The 21,483-nt window shown below is 36.8% G+C and overlaps 1 protein-coding gene across 1 annotated transcript in view; it reads left to right on the forward strand.

Moving 5' to 3' along the window:
• ZNF804A (zinc finger protein 804A) overlaps nt 1–21,483 on the forward strand; it is a 235,937-nt gene that overhangs the window by 160,971 nt on the left and 53,483 nt on the right. Inside the window, exon 2 of the mRNA XM_081937255.1 lies at nt 12,725–12,868. Coding sequence (XP_081793381.1) covers nt 12,725–12,868 — 144 coding nt within the window. The remainder of the gene's footprint in view (nt 1–12,724; nt 12,869–21,483) is intronic.

Raw genomic sequence — 21,483 nt, forward strand, 5'->3', positions numbered from 1 at the left:
TTCCATTGGATAGCAATATTAGCAAAGAATTGTTCCTATTTTCTTATGGCAAGGAATGTAGAATAAAAAGTAAAATATTGAAGCATCCCCCTTTTGCTTTAAGATAGGAAGGAACAGCAGATACAGGATAGTTCCCTAACCAATCTACTCAGTTGGGAGCTATTTTTTTAACAATATAATCATTTAGACTGTGCAACTTCATAACACATTAAGTAAAATTACAAAGAAGACAGACTCTTAAAGCTATAAAAGGACAGAAAAAGGATGGTAAATTTTGCTTAATGGATTGAAAAGACATTGTACAGTGGAAACAGGGGTGTGGATTTTTCTTTACAGAACTTCTCCTTGGATTCCATCTAGAATATGTTTACATAGATACACACAATTTAAATTTTAACGTTCTTTGTTCATAATAGATATTGTCCATAATAGACAGAAGGTGTTTTATTTAACTTCACAGACATTTCTAAATCACATCCAAAGACTGAATGTGTAAGATGCATTATCCATAATCACCAATGTGTATTTCATTAAAAGAATAGTTAAAGATATTTATTTGAAAGGAAGTCAGTCCATTGATTACAACAATACTTAAGAAGAATGGGAAATGAGGTAAATGACTTAAGTATAGCTAATATTTGATAGGCTCTTTCATGATAGCCTTTTAAAGTCTTCATTGAAAAAAAATCTTGGAGTTGGGGAGGGACAAAGAATAGGTCAAAGGAAAAAATGGCTTCCTTAACGCAACCTTAAAAGTCCTAAGTTTTCCAAAGTTAATTAATGACACATCAAAATGTGTGACTATGGCTTTCACACTATTAATCAAGACTGATTAGGGTGAAAGTTAACTTATATGATGCTTATTTGATCTGTGACTACTGTTTTTATTTTTGAACAATTCTTGAAGTATCAATTTGAATAGGAAAGTCTGTTTTGCCTAATTTCACCATTAACAAAGAACCAGTTATAGCACTTTAAGGAGCCTGTGGTCTGCCCTCTTTTCAAGAAGCCATTGCTGGATTCCACCCTGTTGGATAATTTCCAGTCTGTCTCCAATCTTCCCTTTTTGGAGAAGGTTGTTGAGAAGATGGTTGTGTAGCAGCTCCAAAGGTTTCTGGATGAAATGGATTATCTAGACCCCTATTTGTCTAGATTCAGTCCTTGGGTATGGGACAGAAATAGCATTGGTCATGCTTTCTGATGATCTCTAGCTGAAGCAGGATGGGGGGTAGTTCATTCACTTTGGCTCTACTTGCCCTCTCAGGACTTTTGATACCATTGACCATGGCATCCTTATGGAGTGGCTTTTGGGTAGAGGTGGGTTGCAAATCCTGGGGCTACTGATTTGCTCGTGCTCCTGCATGTGCTTGCATACATGCACAACCCTTGTGTGCATGTGCAGAAACATCCAGGCAGGTGGGTGGAGCCTCCCACCACCACTACAGGTTCGCCCGATCTGGGCCAAGCCAGGAGCGCACACCTCTGCTTTGGGGATTAGGAGTGTGTGGGGTGGTCTATACTATCCTAGTTCACTTTCTTCCCTCCTGTCTTGACTATTGCAACATGCTCTACATGGAGCTGCCCCTGAAAAACACCCAAAAGCTCCAGTGAGTGCAAAATGCAGCGCCCTCGCATGTTTTTGTGCAGACCTCAGTGTGCACATGTATCATCTCCCCTGCAGGAATTGCATTGGTTGCCAATTTGATTTCAGGTGCAATTCAAGGTACTGGTTTTCACCCTTCAAGCCCTTCATGGCTTGGGACCAGGTTATCTGAGGGACCATCTCTTGACGGTCACATCTACCCAACCTACTAGAGCAAGTTATTATTTTATTGTTTTTCTTTTTATTGTTTTTCTTTCTTTTATATGCTGTTTTTATATCGTTATTAGCTGCCTTGAGTTGCCATATACAAATAGGTGGAAATATAAATTTTCTAAGAAAGAAAGAAAGAAAGAAAGAAAGAAAGAAAGAAAGAAAGAAAGAAAGAAAGAAAGAAAGAAAGAAAGAAAGAAATGGTTAGCATATTTTATACATTCAACCTATGCAATTTGTTGTTGGTTTTTTTCCAGAAAATTTAGAGAAGGTCTCTAGATGTCTGGTACAACAGACGGTACAACAGAAGGTCTCTAGATGTCTGGTATATTATATGCCATGTATTTGTGAAGGTTAGATAAATTTTGGGTTGTCTCTTCCAAGTAGTATAGGTAATATTGTATGAAATGGACTGATGCTCTGATTTGCCTTGGATAATTTATATTTCCTCCATGAGATACTGTAGTATCTTCTCAGTAGAAACCTAATTATTCTAATTATTCCTTTAAAGATTTTGGTAATCAAGATTTTATGAATTTGTATAAGACCACTGAATATGGATGCAAGTTTAGACTATGAAGTTGCATATTTTAAAACTTGTTTTTATTTAATGTATAAGCATGTAAATCACTGGGACTCTGAAATGGATGGTTCACAAATATAATAAATAAATAAATAAATAAATAAATAAATAAATAAATAAATAAATAAATAAATAAATAAATAAATAAATAAATAAATGTGCTCTTTGTGATTTATTTTCAAGTGAAACAGTATGAAAATTGTTGTGGCATAGATGGATACATTAATCATGGAGTCTACTCTCCTGTGTGTCTTGAAATATTCAATGGCTTAAAATTTATATATGAAGAATGGATATGTTTTAGGAAAGTGTTTATTTGCAAACAATCTTGGTCTTTAGCAGTTTCTTTTCACATTATTCCTTAACAACTTCTTTAATTTCATTCCATGGTACTTTGGGTTGCCTATCAGGGAGGTTCCGAATTTCAGAACAATTCTTGATGCAATACTTGTAAATGGTTGTATATGTTCAAGGTCATATTATGGATACTGGTTCACTTTGTTTTCCACTTTAATTTGATTAATGTCATTAAGACTAATTACATTCAAATACACAATTCACGTTGCAGACCAAATGTGAATGTGGATTTCAGCAGGCATTTTCAAATAATTAACAAAAATGTGATAGACCAACACTTGAATGTGTGCCAAACTGGCATGGATTGGACTTAAATTGATCCACATATCCTCATTTCTTAGGACATTTAAAAGCAGTTTTAACAATATTGTATGGCCATTATCCAATTCAGAATATGATATATCACCACCTCTGAAATGTGTACATTGGAAAAAGTAATGAATGTAGTCCCTTCTCTATCCTGAGGCTTCCATGTTCAGCAATCAAAGCAAGATGAATAGTCAAGAGTAATTGGGCAGCTGCCACATATTCCACATTAAAGTCTTCCATCTGTTAACACTTTTGGCCTCTAAGCAGAATAGAAACTCTTGAGACACTAATGACTGTAGCTCCAAGCAGCTTTTGCATGTTTATTAACTCCTGCAAGCTTGAGGCTTCCCTGCTTACAAATGTCCCTTACTGGACTTTAGATAGATATCCCAAATTGGAATATAGAAGTTGATTGGTCTTTGTTTTCATTTTAGTGACAATACTATCCTGTACCAACAGAGCTCATTGTGAGCTTTAAGACCCTTCTCCAATCTGGTACCTTTAAAAAATATTGAATCTCAATTCCCATAATTCTTTGCTCAAACTCCATGCAGTCTTCAGATTTGAGGAGTTGAAGGATAATGTTTTTAAATAAGAATGACAAGTGCGTGCCTTTGTGAAGAAATATTTAGTGTGTGGGGCATGTTTTAAAACTGTCCATGTCTAAGTTGTCTGTTCTAGAATTCCTGCACAAAACTCAGAGTTTTGTCCAAGGCAATTGGTTCTTATTGCTAAGAAATGACAACTGTATAAAGTACTGGTGAAGGAACTAGTGCATTGCTTTGGGATTATGGATAGCCATGAACCAAGGCAAACCTGAAGTCAGAGCAAAAATGTCAACATTTAAAAATTGGTACTTTGAATCGGTGAACTGAAATTGACAGAGCAATATCAGTTCTACTGAGAACAAGAAAAACATAAATTGAGTAACCATTGTTAACCCGAAGAATTTGTGGATGCAGTCCAAAAGTTGAATGATCTTAATTCAAGTTCAAGACAAACTAATTAATATTTGGTTGATTGAAGTCTAAACTTCCACCAGAGTTGAAGAAGAAACAAAACTTTTAGAGTTTTGTGACAGGCACAATCTAAAACAAAAGAAAAATATCTATTATAAGAGTCTGAAATACTAAACTTGAAAATAAAGTCACGCAAGGAATAATTCAAAAAGTTTACCTCGTTGAATGAAGGAAAACAGGAGACTAATTTTACTTATTTATCAAATTTATATGAGTGCTGAGTTCAGAGAAAACGACTGTAGGTGGTGTACAAACAATCCAATAAAACATTAAATATCAAGCAACCATTATAAATAGTTATTAACAAAAACTGTACAAACAATAAAAGCAGAAGTAATAAGAGACATTTGCCAAGAAAATATAATGTTTATACCAAATGGTTTTTTTTCTAACAACCTGAAAGCATGGGCATCACTGGATGTTACAACAGTAAAAGCAAATTGGCTATATACTCTGAAAGCAAAGATGGAGGACTCTATTTAGTCAGCAAAAATGAAAGCACAATGCTGACTACAGCTCTCGCAGAACGAACATCTTCAAAAACTACAACTTAAAAGAAAGAAAACAAATGTCCCCATTTTAAAGTATGAGAAGGATATTATAAATAATGCATAATAGCCACATTTTCATGCACAGCTGCATTTCTAAAATTTAGAAGCTCAAGCTATTTTATAATTGCCCTTTAAAAGAGAGAGAGAGAGGTAAATTTCACAGTTGCAAGAGTTGTATTTAGAATGGGGGTGGGTGGGAATGCAGCTACTGTAGCTTGCACCATTCTTTTGTCATAATTTAGCTGAGTCTTCAGTTTCCCCTCCTTTGCCTTCAATATCTTATCTGAGCTTTCTTCTTAAGAGTATGCCTCTATCTAGAATGATTGTCTTGCTTAGCTGCAGAATTATGACATAGGGTTGAAAGGGTAATGACTAGGTTTTTTTTAATGAAACACATTTTAAAAGAAACTAGAGAGGATTAATATTAATGGGAGATGAAAGCGTTCAGCAGTGACAGTTTCCTTTTAGAAAGGAAAGCTGCTGTATATTGTATCAGAATTTTCCCATCTGAAGTTTACAGGGCACCAATTCTCTTTCTGTCACTTGCTCCCTTACGCTTTTAAGATAGGGCATTAGACAAACCATCCTGCTGCCTAAAGATAACACGATATCCCATGGAATCTGATGCCAGTAGTCACAATGCACAGCCATCTCGAACTACACCCGGGCTAATAGAATACTGTATGGATTCGAAAGAAGCCATATCCGAATCATCAGGAAGAAATTCAAGTATGAGCTGGAGGGTGTGATTGTGTCATCTTCACAATGATGATTCAGCAGTCAAAATGAAAAGAAGAAATAATAATAATAATAAATTGATGAGAATGTGTATCAGATAAACAAGGATAGACTTCAGACTGAATTCTGATGGATGATCACAAATATCTACAAAGGTACGAAACAGAGACCCTGGCACTTCCCACTGTGATGGGAAGTATAATGTTGAAACCAATGTATCCCTGATGCTTATTGAATTCAGAAATGATAACAGACCTTTATGATCAAGAGTAGCAGATGTGACAGACAATCCAACAATACTAATCATGATGATCAATAATTTGCCTGAACCACCAGCAAATTGTTCAGAACTGAAATTAATGCTGACTCAGGTAGAAGGACCCACCTGAAATCTTGGTTAAAATGAGTCAATATAATTATTCACTGACAAAGAAGGAAACTTGGCTGAGAACAACTTGTTCAGTGATCTTGGGCAAAGATAAAAGAGAAGACACTCATCAATAATTAAAACTAATAGAAGAATCCAAAGTACTTTTTTTATGGAAGTGCAGATAAGCATGTTTTAGAGAATCGGATAAAATAATTAACCAACCTAGTCAAGAACATCAGAATAAATGAACATAATCGAGATACACAGACGAAAAGAGGGAAAGGACCCAAGACACATATTGTATAATGAGCTTCAGAGATGGTTTAACTACCATTTACTTAGTAATTAGTACAAATCTTTAGTCCAAATTAAATTGTGGGTACTACTATAACAATGTTCTTGGATGTTTGAGTTGGGGAATGTTTTTAACTTTTGTCTTAGGACAAAGGAAATTTGCAAGATATAAAGATCCTTACTAAAACCCTTAATATCTTTATGTCATTCAATCCTGGGGCAGCCAAGTGAGACTGTTCAGGTTCTCTCCCGATACTTGGAAGCTGTATGGATTTCGATGGGGATGAATTGTCTCAATCCTACTAAGACCAAGTGGCTGTCAGTATTTGAACATCCGGATCTGGAAATATTTTATCTTTGACTTTAGATGGGGTTGTATTTCCCCTTCCAAGTTGGTATGCAATCCACAGGTCTTCTGGACTCATAGAGCCTGCTTGAAGACCAAGTATCATCTATGGTTAGCAAGGCCTTTGCACAACTTGATCTGGTGCAGCAGTAATAGCCTTTCTTAGCTCAGAAGAAACCCTCTTCAGTCAGTCAGTCATGTCCTACTCACCTTGAAATTTGACTTTTTCAATGGTCTACATAGGGTTCCTCTTGAAGGTTACCCATAAACTTCAACATAATGCAGTGACTAAGGCAATGATGGATGAGCCTTGGTATGAGGCCTGGTTATCTGAGGGAGCACCTGTACCTCATAGTATCTACCCTGTTGAATCAGTCCTATGAGCTTGGTATGTAGAGGGTTCCTTAATTAAACTATGTTATCTATTGGGATCCTGGAAGTGTTCCTTCTCTCTAGCTGTGCCTCTAGCTATGCCTGCCCTCTGGAATGAATTCCCACTCAGAGCTGGATGGCCCTCAATTTGCTGCTGTTTAGAAGAGCTGTGGATACCTGACTCTTCACCCAAGCCTTTAGCAAAGGAGAATGATACTGCTTGCTTTATTGTACTTGCCATCTTTTATCTTTATGTTTTATGTTTTATTGCTTTTGTTGTAATTTCTTTGATAATTGAGAGTGGACCAAAGTAGTTGGGAGCCAGACAACACACAAATTTAATAGATGAGGAAAAGTATAAAGGATATTAAAATCCTCAAGCAACAATACCGATATAAAAAGTCACAAGGAAAATTCCTTGATAAAATGACTACTAGAGACAAATAGTCCATGTATTACGCTGCAATTAAACACTGTAATGAAAATGTCAACTCGACAACTAAGAATTTAAAAGAAATACTGATGCCTTCTGAAGGCAAATGCAAACATTTGCAATCTTGGTTAAGTAGCAAAGCCAAATTGCCATTCCTGTGCTAAAAGTTTAAGAGCCTATATTCACTTGAAACAGCCACAGCCACCGTGTCATCTGGGCTTAACCAAATTTCAGAGATAGCAGCAAATGAAATAGACTATTCATTTAAATAATCTGATAAAACCAGAGCTTTAATTATGGTGTGGGTGTTCAATAAGAAACACTTTAAATAAGCTTTAACAGATTAAATCAAAATAAGATTGAATTGAATTAAAATATTCTGCAGAATAGCAAACGACTGCTTATCTCCGATATTATTAATCAATAAGTTAACAGGCTAAAATAAGGAATTCCATATTAATTGAAACAAACATGCTAATAAGCATAAAAGAAAGACCATAGAACTGGCATTGCTTTAATGATATAAAAACTAATAACGAGGAATGACTTCCCAACTGATTTATGTACAAGTTAAATAAGATAGGAGAATGGGCTGATCCTGGGCACCCCATACTGAATGCCCAAGTGTTTAGCCTCTAATGATTCGACCTACCCATAAATTAGACCCTTGCCTTTCTTGGGAAATATAAGTGGCCAGAGAGGGCACAACAGCTTGGATCCAGGAGGCAGGAAGTATGTTTGAAAGTAAGGGCGTAATGTCATAGGCCATGAAAGAGGTATTAACGTGTCTTCTACTTGAAAAAAAAAAACCATGATATATATCTTAGCTAACCATCAACCAAACCTCCAAACTGCCACTTACAAATAAGATTATTGAGAAGATGTTGCTGCCCCATAGAGGATCCTGGATGAAATGAATTATATGTCAGATTAAGTTTTTGGATATATCCTAAAAGTCTCATTAACGGGCAAAGATGATGCACCATACTTTACACCTTATATATTTGACAAGCAGCATGTGGCAATCATTCTTCCTTGGCCCAACACAATACAAACTTTAGCAATAATTGTTTTTGTATAAAATTGAATTGACATTGTTAAAGCTATGGTTGGCTGGTTTCAGGGTTCTTATTTCTCAATTTAAAAAATATTAGGAGTCATTCTCAGGAATTTTGTAGAATTTTGTACAAATCTTTACTTCAACCATCAAACATCCATTAGTCATTTTAAAAATCTTTTTAACATCCATACGCCATTTATTTGGAAACGTCACAAATAGTATGAAACAAGGAGGATTTTTCTTTTATTTTTATTTTTGGATTTTGTTTGGGGTTTTTGTTTTGTTTTGTTTTTATTGGTGTTGTAAGATTTGTTACAATTTACAGGTAATTTAAGGCAGACACTTAATTAGGTCCTTGCACATATGCAAGAATGTTGCCAGGATCAAACTTAATAAACAGTCCAATGCATTATGATAATGAATTTCACTGTTTAATTACATTATTCAGTATAAAACAAAATTTTGAAGAATTTCAGTGAGATGCACCCCAATCTGAAAATGCTTTCCAGTCATTAAAAAATGATTGATTATGTGTCATCAAGTCAGTGTCAGCTCTTAGCAACCAAATAGATTTTCTCTTTGAAGATCTATCCGCAAACTGGTTTCCTCATATTTTCCAACAGTGCATCCATAGCTCCTGTAACTGACATCATCTAACTTGCTACTCTTCTCTTTCCTTCCATTTTTCCCATCATCACGGCCTTTTCTAGAGAGCTGGGTCTTAGTCACATAATGTGACTGAAGTAGGATTATTAGAACATTGACATTTGTGTCTTGAATAGAAACATAATAAAAACAGTTGTAGAAAATTGCCGTCTTTAACTGAATCTGCCCACCCAGCTGTTAGTAGAGGATTCAGTTCGATCCAAGCCATTCCTGGTTTGGTTCTCCCAGCCCCAAGACTCAGTAAAGTAAGGAACTGCTTAGTCTGCCTCCTCTTCAACTCACCATACACACCAGTGGTGGGTTCCAGATCCCGTCGCAACTGGTACACTGCAATGGGGCTGGGCATCGAATACAGACACGCACACTGCACATGCATGCACACCCACTGCCCTGCAACGCTCCAGCTGCTCGGTAGAGGTCACACAGACACCTTACACTGCGCTTGTGTGTATGCAAATATCCCAGTTAGCTCACATAGAAGTAAGGAATGAGGGCAGGCAGGTGGGCCCTCCAAAGCACCATTCCAGTACGGTGGCTGCTGCTCCCAGCTGGCACCGGTACACCCATACCGGGGCATTCCAGCCAGAACTCACCACTGATACACATCACTCTCCCCTACAATGTAAATTTATTTTATTCTGAGCTTCACTGAGCTGTGGTGGTGCAGTGGTTAGAATGCAGTATTGTACTGCAGACTATGTCTGTTGAGTGCTGGCTGAGGTTTGGCAGTTTGATTCTCACCAGTTCAAGATTGACTCACCCTTCCATTCTTTTTGAGAGCAGTAAAATGAGGACCCAGATTGTTAGGGACAATATGCTGACTCTGTAAACTGCTTAGAGAGAGTGCTATTGCTATATTAAAAATGGAACAGTTTCTAACAATGTTCCTTCAAGGTTTCTAGAATTGTGTTTAGCTTGTAATTTTAAGACTATCAGATCTGGATTGCAAAGATTCAGATGACCTTTCAATACAAAAGAAAGAAACCTACTGGCATAGAGTTGTGATCTGGAATTTTGTACCTTGGCTCTAGTAGACCTATTAAACTGCGAGTGGTTTTTTTTCCCCTTTAAAGTTCCAGCAGAGCTAGTAAAATTGGAAGAGTGGATATATCCACTAACTTATCATATGAGTAAAAGAAGGTGTGTGAAGAAAAGGCATAGTGTGCCAGAGGCAGAACCTGCAGCTGTAATGCTAACTTTAAGGATTCATGGAGATTTACCTTAATGGCATGCCTGCCTACTAGATACCTTTACTACTTTTTAATTCTTTGCTATGAATAATGCACAGTTTATTGGTTCTTTTTTGAGTATGCTTACATTTTCTTTTGTGCTTTATTTTAAAAGCTACACTTATTAGACAAATGCAAAAGTTGTTATGTATTTCTTGATAATTCCTAGTAATGCTATTCAGATTTTAAGGATGTCATTAATGAAAATAGTATACATTGTTTTTGTCTGACACTGTTGGCAGATTATCAAATACATATGTGCTTACTGTACTTACGCATTAGGAAAAAAAGAGAAGCTCAAGCCAATAGCAAGGAAAGCATTGTGGAAGCTTTGTTGTTGTTGTTGTTGTTGTTGTTGTTGTTGTTGTTGTTGTTGTTGTTGTTGTTGTTGTTGTTGTTTGCTATGGGCTATGGTTTGAATCATGCCACATTTTCTTCTTTACAACTAATAATACAGGCAGGCTACTTTTGTTACTCCTATTGTTTTTTATGGCAATGATAAAAATGTGTACACTTTCTAAAAATTACTCTTTGATAATGTTTTTTAACATACAGTATATAAGGAAGAAGAAATCAGCATGCCCTCTCGTTCTACCTGGTTTTTGTTATTATAGGATTCAGGAGGATTATTTTGAGTATCCATGTAGTTTATACTGGAACACTAGAGTCACTACCTTCTCTTTTGTTACATAAAGACTCTTTCTCTCTTGCCACAGCCACTCACCCATATATATATTGTTGCTCAATCAGCAGTTGCACATGTCACAGTAGCTGCTATATATTTCTAATGACAAATGGCAAACAAACAGGCAAAATATAGAACGGAATGAGCAAATTGCCAAATTGGTGCACTAATCCCTCAAGTAAGCAAATCTTGCTGAAGTCCTTATAAAAAAGGATAGGTCCATGCCTGGGAGAGGGCGGTAAGGAAAAATGAATATTCGAATTACAAAAAAGAAGGAGGATATATGATCATTTGACAGCAGATAGACAATGGGGATCTAAAGAATACAATTTACTAATGTTTTTTGACTATAAAAGGCCATTGATCGTATAAGTCATGTGTAATACATTAAGCTAAAAAATCCTGGTCATACTTCTGAGAAATCACTGCAATGAACAAGAAGCTACTGTATGAACTGTGCCTGGAGAAACAAAGTGGTTTAGCATGTGGAAGTGAATGGACAAAGATGCATATTGGTCTCATAACCCTTTATCTGGTGCAACGGATGTATCATAAGAAATAGCAAAATTGCAAGTGAGGATTTGTGGAATCAAAATAGGATGCAGAAACGTGAAAATCTAAGTTTGTAGATGTGGTTATTTCATAAACCAATAGATTAGGAAGACCTAGAGGATTTCATAAGGAAAATGAGAATGTGGATTACTGTTAAGGATTTTAAAGAACAAGAATAGTATTAATTTACATGCACATTGACCTCACAGTTGGTGTAAAGAAGTGAGAATGGTAGGTAGGTTGCTATCTTGGGTTCAGATGGTTAGGGTGCTGGAGGAAAAAAAAAGTATTCTCATGAGAAGGATTATACTAAGGATATGTCTATGACAAAAAACATCAAAATTGTCAAAGCAAAGTTTTTTTTTCTAGTGTTAATGTTCAGCTTCAACAGCTGGACATTGAGAAAGAGCAATAAAAAGAAGTCAGGTGTCTTCAAATTATGTAACTGGAGGATGTTACTAAGTGTACTATGGAGTATAAGATGAACCAATTAATCATTCTCAAAACAAATAAAGACTATGTTGTTCCTTGAAGCAATGATCGGGAAATAAATGTCACATATTTAAGACATGTATGACCAGGTGATCGACTGGGGGGGTTAGATAAATGCTTGGCAAGGTTGTGGAGGTAGAAAAAAAAGTATGTTTCTTTGTGGTCAGTGAATTCACAGAGCTATTGACGGTTGCTGGAGACAACTCAAGATAAGAATGATTTTCTTTGTAGTTGCTGGAAGGAGAGCTTGACTTGATGCCACCTACAGTAGTGTTTTCAATACTTGTATTGTAGGTCCGACAGTTGAGTATTTGTCTCTTGTCCCTGTCAACTCCAAAAAAGACATTGAGCCTATCACAGGTAAATGTTTGACTCTTGAAATAAATAATTATTCAATCCTAGCCTTAATGACTTCTTTTCTCATATTAAGCAGTAAACAGTTAGCAGCCCTACAACAAAATTAAATGAGTATTTTAATTTCCATATGTGTTCTGCTAAAGCATATTTATTCAGTGCAAACTTTGTGAATGTATGCCTATGTGTTTGCGTGTGTTTATCTCCTGGAAATGAACATTAACATAGCCTTAGGCAAAATTAATATTCATTTTATTTATTTTCATTTTCATAAGACTAAAAATATTTTTAAGCCTTGTGTCTTCTAAAAAGTCTAAAGTTATCTGTCAATTAGAGTGCAAATTGAAGAGTGCAAAAAGATCTCTTTCTCACAGCTGATAAAATGAGTATGTGCAAGCTTTTAGTTATATGTGTTGACAAACTGGATTAATTTATAAAGCCCAACTGCCTCGATTCTGTAATATCAAAATAACATTTGTTCTCCCCATTGTTTCTCCATAGGATTATGCTGAAAAGGAGAATACGATAGCCAAGGCTCTGGAAGACCTTAAAGCTAACTTTTATTGTGAACTCTGTGACAAACAATATTACAAACATCAAGAATTTGACAATCACATCAACTCCTACGACCATGCACATAAACAGGTGAGCAATGTGTACGTATTTACTGTTAATAAGACACAAATAGTAAGGATGTGTTTTACATTAGGAGGGCATTTTTTTCTTCCCATGTTTTTGTTTAAAGGTTGGATAAAGTTTAGAAAAAAAACGCTATTTGATACTTGGGTAATAAAAATATTTGCGTCAGGATCATTAAAATTAAAAAAGGGGGAATTTTCAATCCATGCTGATGCACCGGATTAAAATAGTTCCAAAGCGCTAGCAAGAGTCTAGTCAACTCATCTCACCAGTCAAAAGTGTTGATTTATTAATAGCATTTACATCATGGCATTTACCTATTTACCTAGCATCTGCACTGCTCCTTGATTGGGATTAACAATGAAATATTAATAGGATTTGTGCATTCTATTAAGCTCCAATCCTGGTGATCTACAAAGCACAATGGCTGGCTGCACATACGCATTTTTTAGAGCAAGGGGAGAATCTAGAGAGTAGGAAGAGGCCAGTGAAGCCTGGGGAATTGGCACTCTGTGTACTAAGGAACTACAAGGCTTCTGTCAATCTCTCATGAGCTTCTGAAAAGGGCAGCTGCTCCGTGTACTTTTTTATTATTTTGCCTTCCATTCTGGGAGGAAAAGGCAATTTTTTTCTGCAGCTGACTTTAGCCAGGTAAGAAATCCACCTAAGTTGGAAAAAGTAAATACCTATCTAGAATACTATAAAGATAGACATGATTAAGATTGTTGGGTGTTTTTAATGTTTATTTTTTAATGATATATCATGGATTGATCCAAGCTGTTTCTTGGTATCCTTAGTCATCTTTTGTTCTCCTTGCATTATATGTGTGGCTGTATGATTATATGGGTGTTTGAAAGATTGCATGTGAGTTAAAGCCTGCATAGGTATTGGTGGTTTCTTTCTCTTTCTTCCATTCAGTTCTCCACTAGCCCCCTTAACCTTAATTTGCATAACAAACAACTTGTACCTTCTTCTTCTGAAATCCTACTCCTACAAGGCATTTAATCAATCAAACAAGTTGCTCATTCTGCATCCTGCAGAAAGGCAAAACCAAAAACCGGGGAATATTTTCACAAAGGAATTTTCTTGGTAAAAAGTGGATTATGGAAGCAGCCAACCAGATTTGCCCCCACCCCACCCCGACCTATAGAAGGGTACCACAGAAAGGACTGGAAGAAAACCTTATGGATATGCACTGGAGGAAAACAGAAGGGCACCTCCACCACATTATTTATGTACATATGTGCAAGCTTATATTCCATTAAGCACTAAGGCATAATTAGTTTAGTGGCTTGTAATTATCATGCTGTAGAAAAAGGCCCTGATACACTTGTTGTAGAGGATTGCTGCCATGTGCTTTATGTTTACCAGGGGGAAAAGTTCTTTTGAACTGCTTTGCATTTATTTCATCAACTTGGGCATCTTTGAGATGTGTAGAATACAACTCTCAAAATTTCTCAACCAATACCTCAACCATAGCAGAGAATTCTGGAAAGTAAAGTCCACACATGTAAAGGAAGCTTAGTTTGGGAATGGCCACTGTAAACATTTGCCTCTGAACTGAAATGTATAGAAGGGTTTCTTATAAGGATTTATGGTAGACTAGTCATCCCTGAAGGAATGGGGATAGCATTAGGGCAAAGATCAGAAACCAGACAGTGATTTTTTTTCTTTATCTGGGGTGGTCTTTCTGGATGAAGGAGAGATTGTGAGATCACCTACTTGCATTCCAAACAGCTGCTCCTTGTGAGTAAACTGCAGGAACTGAATTTTTTCTATTGACCTTGTGAGTTCAATGACTTGGAGTTGAGGTATTTCAGCCAAGCTCACAGCCTATACAGCAAGACAGTGCCCTCACTTTTATGGCAAGAGTATCAGTAAACTGCAAATGCAACACACACACACACACACACACACACACACAAACGATTCACTTAACAATTGTGTCAAGAAAAGTCATAAAATGGGATAAAACTCACTTAACAAATGTCTCACTCAGCAAAAGAGATTTTGGGGTCAATTTCAGACATAGGTCGGGAACTACCTGTATTTACTGCATGGACTTTGACAATTATACTCATAAATGTCCTCCATACCATTACTATGGATAAAAGATTGATATCGCAACATTTGAAAGATAAATGTAGGGCTCAATTTATTCAATTGTTTGAAGACCTGATTGCATTTTCCACCTTTGAGTGAATTTCCAATAAATATAAACTTTGTATACACAAAGTATAATGAAATGAACAAAATTATTGAGGATTATAGAAGGACAACAACATATTATGAATGGACTATAACAATAAGGGAATTCTCAGAATAGAATAGAATAGAATAGAATAGAATAGAATAGAATAGAATAGAATAGAATTCTTTATTGGTCAAGTGTAATTGGACACACAAGGAATTTGTCTTTGGTACAAAAGCTCTCAGTGTACATAAGGAGAATAAAATACATTCATCAAGAATAAAAAGATACACTTAGTGATAGTCAGGGTTACTAATAAGCTATCAAATAGTACTAGGAAACAAATAAAAACAATATAAATTGAAAGATACAAGTAACATCATTATAGACATAAGTGGAGGGAGAGAGATATTCAGAAGGAAGAGAATAATAATAATAATACATTCTTAGTAAATTATTGACAGTGTTGTGGAAATTAGTTGTTAATCAAAGTGATGGCATTTGCGGGGGAAACTGCCCTTGTGTCTAGTTGTTCTGGTGTGCGTCGTTTTGAGGGTAGAAGTTGAAACAGTTTATGTCTAGGATGTGAAGGATTTATAGATATTTTCATGGCCCTCTCTTTGACTCATGCAGTATACAGGTCCTCAATGGAAGGCAGATTGGTAGCAATTGTTTTTTTCTGCAGTTCTAATTATCCACACATACACATACATACCAGGGGTGGGTTCCTGCCGGTTCTAACTGGTTCAGTAGAAGAGGTTCCACAAATCTACCATGCTGGTTAGAAACTGTTCCAGCTGTGGAAGGAAGAAGGAAGGGCGGGACATCTTCAGAGGACCTGAAGCAAGAGCAGCATTGAAGCCCTCTCTGAAATAGCTGGAAAAGGTACGTGTGGGTCAAAGGTAGAGGGAGGAATTCAAACTTCATCTTCCTGGTGCTGTGCAGGGCTTTGGCCAAAGGCTGGAGGGAAGGACCCTTGTGCTCTCCCTCCCCAAGTATAGTTTGATTGCAGGCGGAGCCATGTTGCCTTTTCAAACCTGTAATCAGTGAAGCTGAGCTGGTTTTTTACATAGCCAATCCAGGGACAGTGTGCCTGCTACAGCATGGCTCTTTGCCTGGCTTCCTGCCTCCTCCTGTGGTCTCCTCAGTGCTCGCTGTTGCTCTCCCTCCCCAAGTGTAGTGACTTCCTCCCCAGGTCCCCATCCATTTCTCTCTCTCTCCCTCCCTCCCTCCCTCCCTCCCTCCCTCCCTCCCTCTCTCTCTCTCTCTCACACACACACAAGTTTGAAAAGGCAATGTGGCTCCACCTGCAATCAAACTACACTTGAGAAGGGAGAGCACAAGCAAGCACTGAGGAAACCACAGGAGGAGGCAGGAAGCCAGGCAAAGGACCATGCTGTAGCACACACACTTTCCCCCAGCCCCTTTCTTTCAGAAGGCTCGGATTGGCTCCCCTCCAGCTTCTCTGCTTCTCCTCTCACCCCAGCCTGCCAGCAGGAGATGAGTGGGTGGGCTTCATTGCTTTCCAGGAACTTTCCACCCAGACAGCAGGCTGCATTTGCAATAAGCGAGGTGTTTGGGGAAGGCAGCAGGGGAATGGGTGTGTGTGTGTGGCAGAGGACCAGCTTTCAAACCATTGGAAAAGATATCCAATCCAACTTTTGTGTGTGTGTGTGTGTGTGTGTGTGTGTGTGTTTGTTTGAGAGAGAGTGAGTGAGAGAGGGAAGGGGGTAGGAGAGATAATCCAATCCAACTTCTGTGTGTGTGTGGAGGAAGGAGGGGAAGGGAGAAGAAAAAGAAAGAAGGAAACTTCCTTCGCAAAGGAGAAAAACAAATGCTGTTGCTTTAAATTAGAACTGAGCATGCCTGGCTGTGGAATTCTGGGAATTGAAGTCCACATGTCTTAATAACTTTAAATTGAAAAGGTGCAGGAAAGAACAAATTGGTTATATGGTTATATATGGTTATATGTTATATGGTTTTATGTTTTTGAAGTTTTGGGGTTTGTGCAATATGAGCATTGTGTTTCTAAAAGGGTTTGGATGATTCCCTGCTTGTGAATGGAGCCAAACTTTATCTAGGGTCATTATCTCATTATCTCTATCTGGCAGGCATGTGGAATGAGCCTCAGGCAGGTTTCTTTGTTAACAGAAAGAAAGAAAAACAGCACAGCAATTTAGGGCTAGAAGGCTACTAGAATGTCATTTAGTCCAACCCCCTGCTGCAGCAGGAAACCTTACATTGTATGGATTATTTTGGTGCCTCTAACAGATAGAAAAATTGCCAGAAAGGAGAAATAGTTTACTAGGACGGCTGCCATGTAGAGGAAGGTAGAGATAGCCCTTGACTTATGACTATAATTGAGCCCAAATATTTGGTTGCTAAGCAATAGCATTGTTAAGTGAGCTTCACTACTTTTTACCCAATCCATGACATCTCCTGGTGAGTGACATCAAGTTATCCACTCCCACCCAATCACATGACTGCCAAGCCACTCCCACAAAGCAAGCCACACCTATAGAATAGGTTCTTTAAAAAATTGAAAACCACCACTGATACACACACACACACAGTCACAATTATATAATTTTATAAAATATAATATACATAATAATTCAATAAAATATAGAAGATTAAACCAGGAAAAGCTTCTGGACCAGATGGATTATCACATTCTTATTATAAAATGTTTGAGGATGAACTTTTGCAACCTCTACGAAACACAATGGGGTCTATTTTATAGGGAGGAAAGATAGGGGAGTATTGGAAAGAGGTCAACATAGCACTAATATTAAATTTAACTTTAACAAGAAACTGTAGCCTGATTTCATTATTGAATAATGCCTATAAGTTGCTTACAATGATTCTAGCTGATAGACTGAATATAATTTTGCAAGAATTTATTCATGAGGTTCACTGTGGGTTTCTACCTAAAGGACCATTACAGGATAATGTTAGAAATGTGTGGAACATTTTGGAATATTTGGAGCAACATAATGAAAAACAAGCAACATCGATTTTCCTAGATGAGGAGACGACCTTTGACAATTTGAACTGAGCTTTCTTTTTTTTCCAAAGTTTTGGAAGATGATCTTTGGAGAGAACTTTATACAATATATAAGATTGATTTATGCTTCACATAAAGTACACATAATTGTAAATGAAGATCTAATAAAGCTGTGTGAGATACAAAAAGAAATAAAATAGGGATGCCCTCTGTCTCCTGATAGGATTGGGGGAATAAAGATTTTAAAAAGTAATTGATAAGTAAAGGGTTTTTGCAGATGACTTGGTGTTGAATATGGAAGATCCTTTAAAGGGGATTGAAATATTAATGGAAAAATTAAAAGAATGTGATGCTTTAACAGATTTTACAATCAATAAACAGAAGAGGAAAATTTTAACAATAAATAAAAATAGTGCATCAAACAGAATTGATGGACAACTGATGTAGCATTTAAACAGTGGCAGAAGGATATATTTATGTGGTAAGTGGGGAAAAAAACACAAATATAAGCTGTTATAAGATGCAAAGGAAAAAGAAGGAGTGGGTTTACCTGTTTTGAAGTTGTGTTTGGGAGCTTTAGTTTGGATGAAAGAGTGGGAGCTGCTGAGAAATAGAAGGGTCTTGGAGTTGGAAGGAAATAATCTGAGATTTGTGGGACATGGTATGATAAAATCAAGATTTTTTTTAAAAAAAACTCATTATGTTAGATCAGGGGTGTCAAACTCACATTGTCACAGCGCCGTCATGTGACATATCACATTTTTTTGCTCTTTGCTAAAACGGGCATGGGTGTGGCCACTCTGGCCACGCCCATGCCCATTTTAGCAAACATCCAAACTGCGGGCCGCACATTTGTCCCTTCCAACTCTACTATTGTATTGTAAGCTCCCCTAGATATTTGTCAATATATGTATATTTGTCAATAAAATCAAGAGAAGAACTGATGGCTATCAGTTGACTATATAGGGATATAGTTATCACTAGTTCTATGTATAGATAGGACAATGGGGAAATATGTGGTTTAAAGGATTGAAATTTACATCGTTATAAAAGAATTTTTATAAAGTGATGTGCTGTTGGAGTTTGCCACTAGATACATTGTCTAAAATGTATAAAAACACTTCAAAGATGTTGAAAATGTGAACCAAAAAAAGAGTCATTTTATAATTTTGGGTGGAGTTGTGAAAAAAGCTAGACAATTTTGGATTCAAGTACATAGACTGATTCAGAAAATTTTTAAAGATGACAAGATCTGACATTATCCACAATACAACACTGGTTATTAAAAGGAATAGAACTTCCCGAAAATGGCCAAAATTACTTCTTTGCTCAGAAAAAAAAAACAATACCTATGTTTATGGATGACTGGAAACTCCTTATGTAATTTGGGGTAAAACAGCAATATTTTTATGGTTTTGAAGATTAGAAAGGATAGACTATAAAAAGAAGAGAATCAAGTTGTAATCTTAGAGTAAGATGTAAATGTATAATTGTAATTGTACAGAGGATTGAAAGCTACTTTGTATCATTTATTCTTTCTTTTCTATTTTTCTTTTATTTCCCCCCTTACTGGCACTTTTAGCTTACTTTCTGATCTCTTTCTTTTCTTCTTCTCCCTTGTATTAGTTTTTATCTATCTTTTAAAACATTTTAATAAAATTATATAACAATGAAATCTATAGGAGTTTACAACTTAAAAACACAAAATAAGATTATTCCTTTTAGGAGTGTGACATATGTTTCCTTATATGCATTTGCACACATGCACACACACTTACACACATACGTGTTTCAAATATTTTTTCATCTAGAATTTGAACTCATGTATTGGGAAGTAATCCCCACTGAATTCCACAGAGTCTAGTTTTCAATGAAAACATTTCAGCATAAATAAAGGGGGGGAGAGCACTTGAGAATAAGGTTTGACACATACTGCATCATTCACTGACTGAAATTAAAGTTTACAACAGTGACCTTTTCAAACAAAAATTGGGAAAGTCAAAAGTCAAGAAGTCAGGAAAGTTCCCACATGTACTGACTGTTCAGCTGCAGTCTCACTGACAGCTGCCATTTTGCATCCTAGAACATCCGTGAGAATAGCGGCAAGCACATTTAGGGATGCATCCTGGGAAAAGGACCAATGCCAGAGGAGATCCCTGTATCCTCTCTTACCCAGCCTTTGGAACTGCCCTGTGCTATGCCACCTCTTGCCATCCTCCTAGCAATGCATTGGGGGAGGGAACACCCAAGAGGACCATTTTTACTACCAAATTCAGAAGAGAAGAGAAATATTGGCATCAATGAGCACTGGTGGTGGAGTGGTTAGAACACAGTACTGCAGGTTAACTCTGCTGACTGCCAGGAGCTCGATCCCGACCAGTTCAAGGTTGACTCAGCCTCCCATTCTTCTGAGGTTGGTAAAATGAGGACCCAGATTATTGGAGGCAATATACTGACTCTGTAAACTGCTTAGAGAGAGCTGGAAAGCACTGTGAAGCGGTATATAAGTCTAAATGATTAAATGCTATTAGTATCAGATGATAAGTAATATCCATTGATTGATTGATTGATTTTAAAAGGGGAACATTTAATATAAATAGATCTCCCCCAAACTGCCTTTCTGTTGTCTGAGAACAGAGAAGGAGAATGCATTTTATAGGGAGCATTTTCACTCAGTCTTATTTAATTTGTCTGATAGATTTCTACCTCCAGTGAAGGCTTCCTGATTTTTTTTTCCTTCTCATTCCCCCCCCCCCCCTGAAACATTTCATGAGGCCAAAGGCTTTTTTCTGTCATTCGGCCTGTTAGCTAAAGTAAACAGTAATCTGTTAGCACATGAATTAGCCTCTCAACCTTTAAGTGGTTCGTGATTATGATTCATACAGAAACATGGAAAATGGAGCATCTCATTGGAGACAAGCAAACAGGATATTTAAGGAGGATAAATTATTTTACTTTGTTTTGCTTGTTAACATACTGTGCAAATATTTGACCAAATAAAGCCATCACGAGAAATATAGATGTATTCTTTTTTTGATTCCCTTTTGGTTGAGAAGACTGTGAATTTTAACTAAGGAGTTTTTAATTGTTAAAGTTATTTTATATAGCTTAATTTTATTCTTGTTTCATATTTACATATAGAATATGTATAACAAGAAAATAAAGATTCAAAATATAAAAATAATCATATCTGCATATCTCATAGCATTCCTCCTCCTCCTCCTCCTCCTCCTCCTCCTCCTCCTCCTCCTCCTCCTCCTCCTCCTCTTCCTCCTCCTCCTCCTCCTCCTCCTCCTCTTACTACTACTACTATCAACATTCCGAATAACACACCCATTGAAAGTAGAACTCTGAGGTAGGTAGATTCCTCAAAGAACCTGTTTATTGGATACATCATATTGGCACAGCCGGTGAAAACCAACT

This window comes from Natrix helvetica (genome assembly GCF_964273705.1).
Source record: "Natrix helvetica genome assembly, chromosome: 1".
Classification (NCBI taxonomy): Eukaryota; Metazoa; Chordata; class Lepidosauria; order Squamata; family Natricidae; genus Natrix; species Natrix helvetica.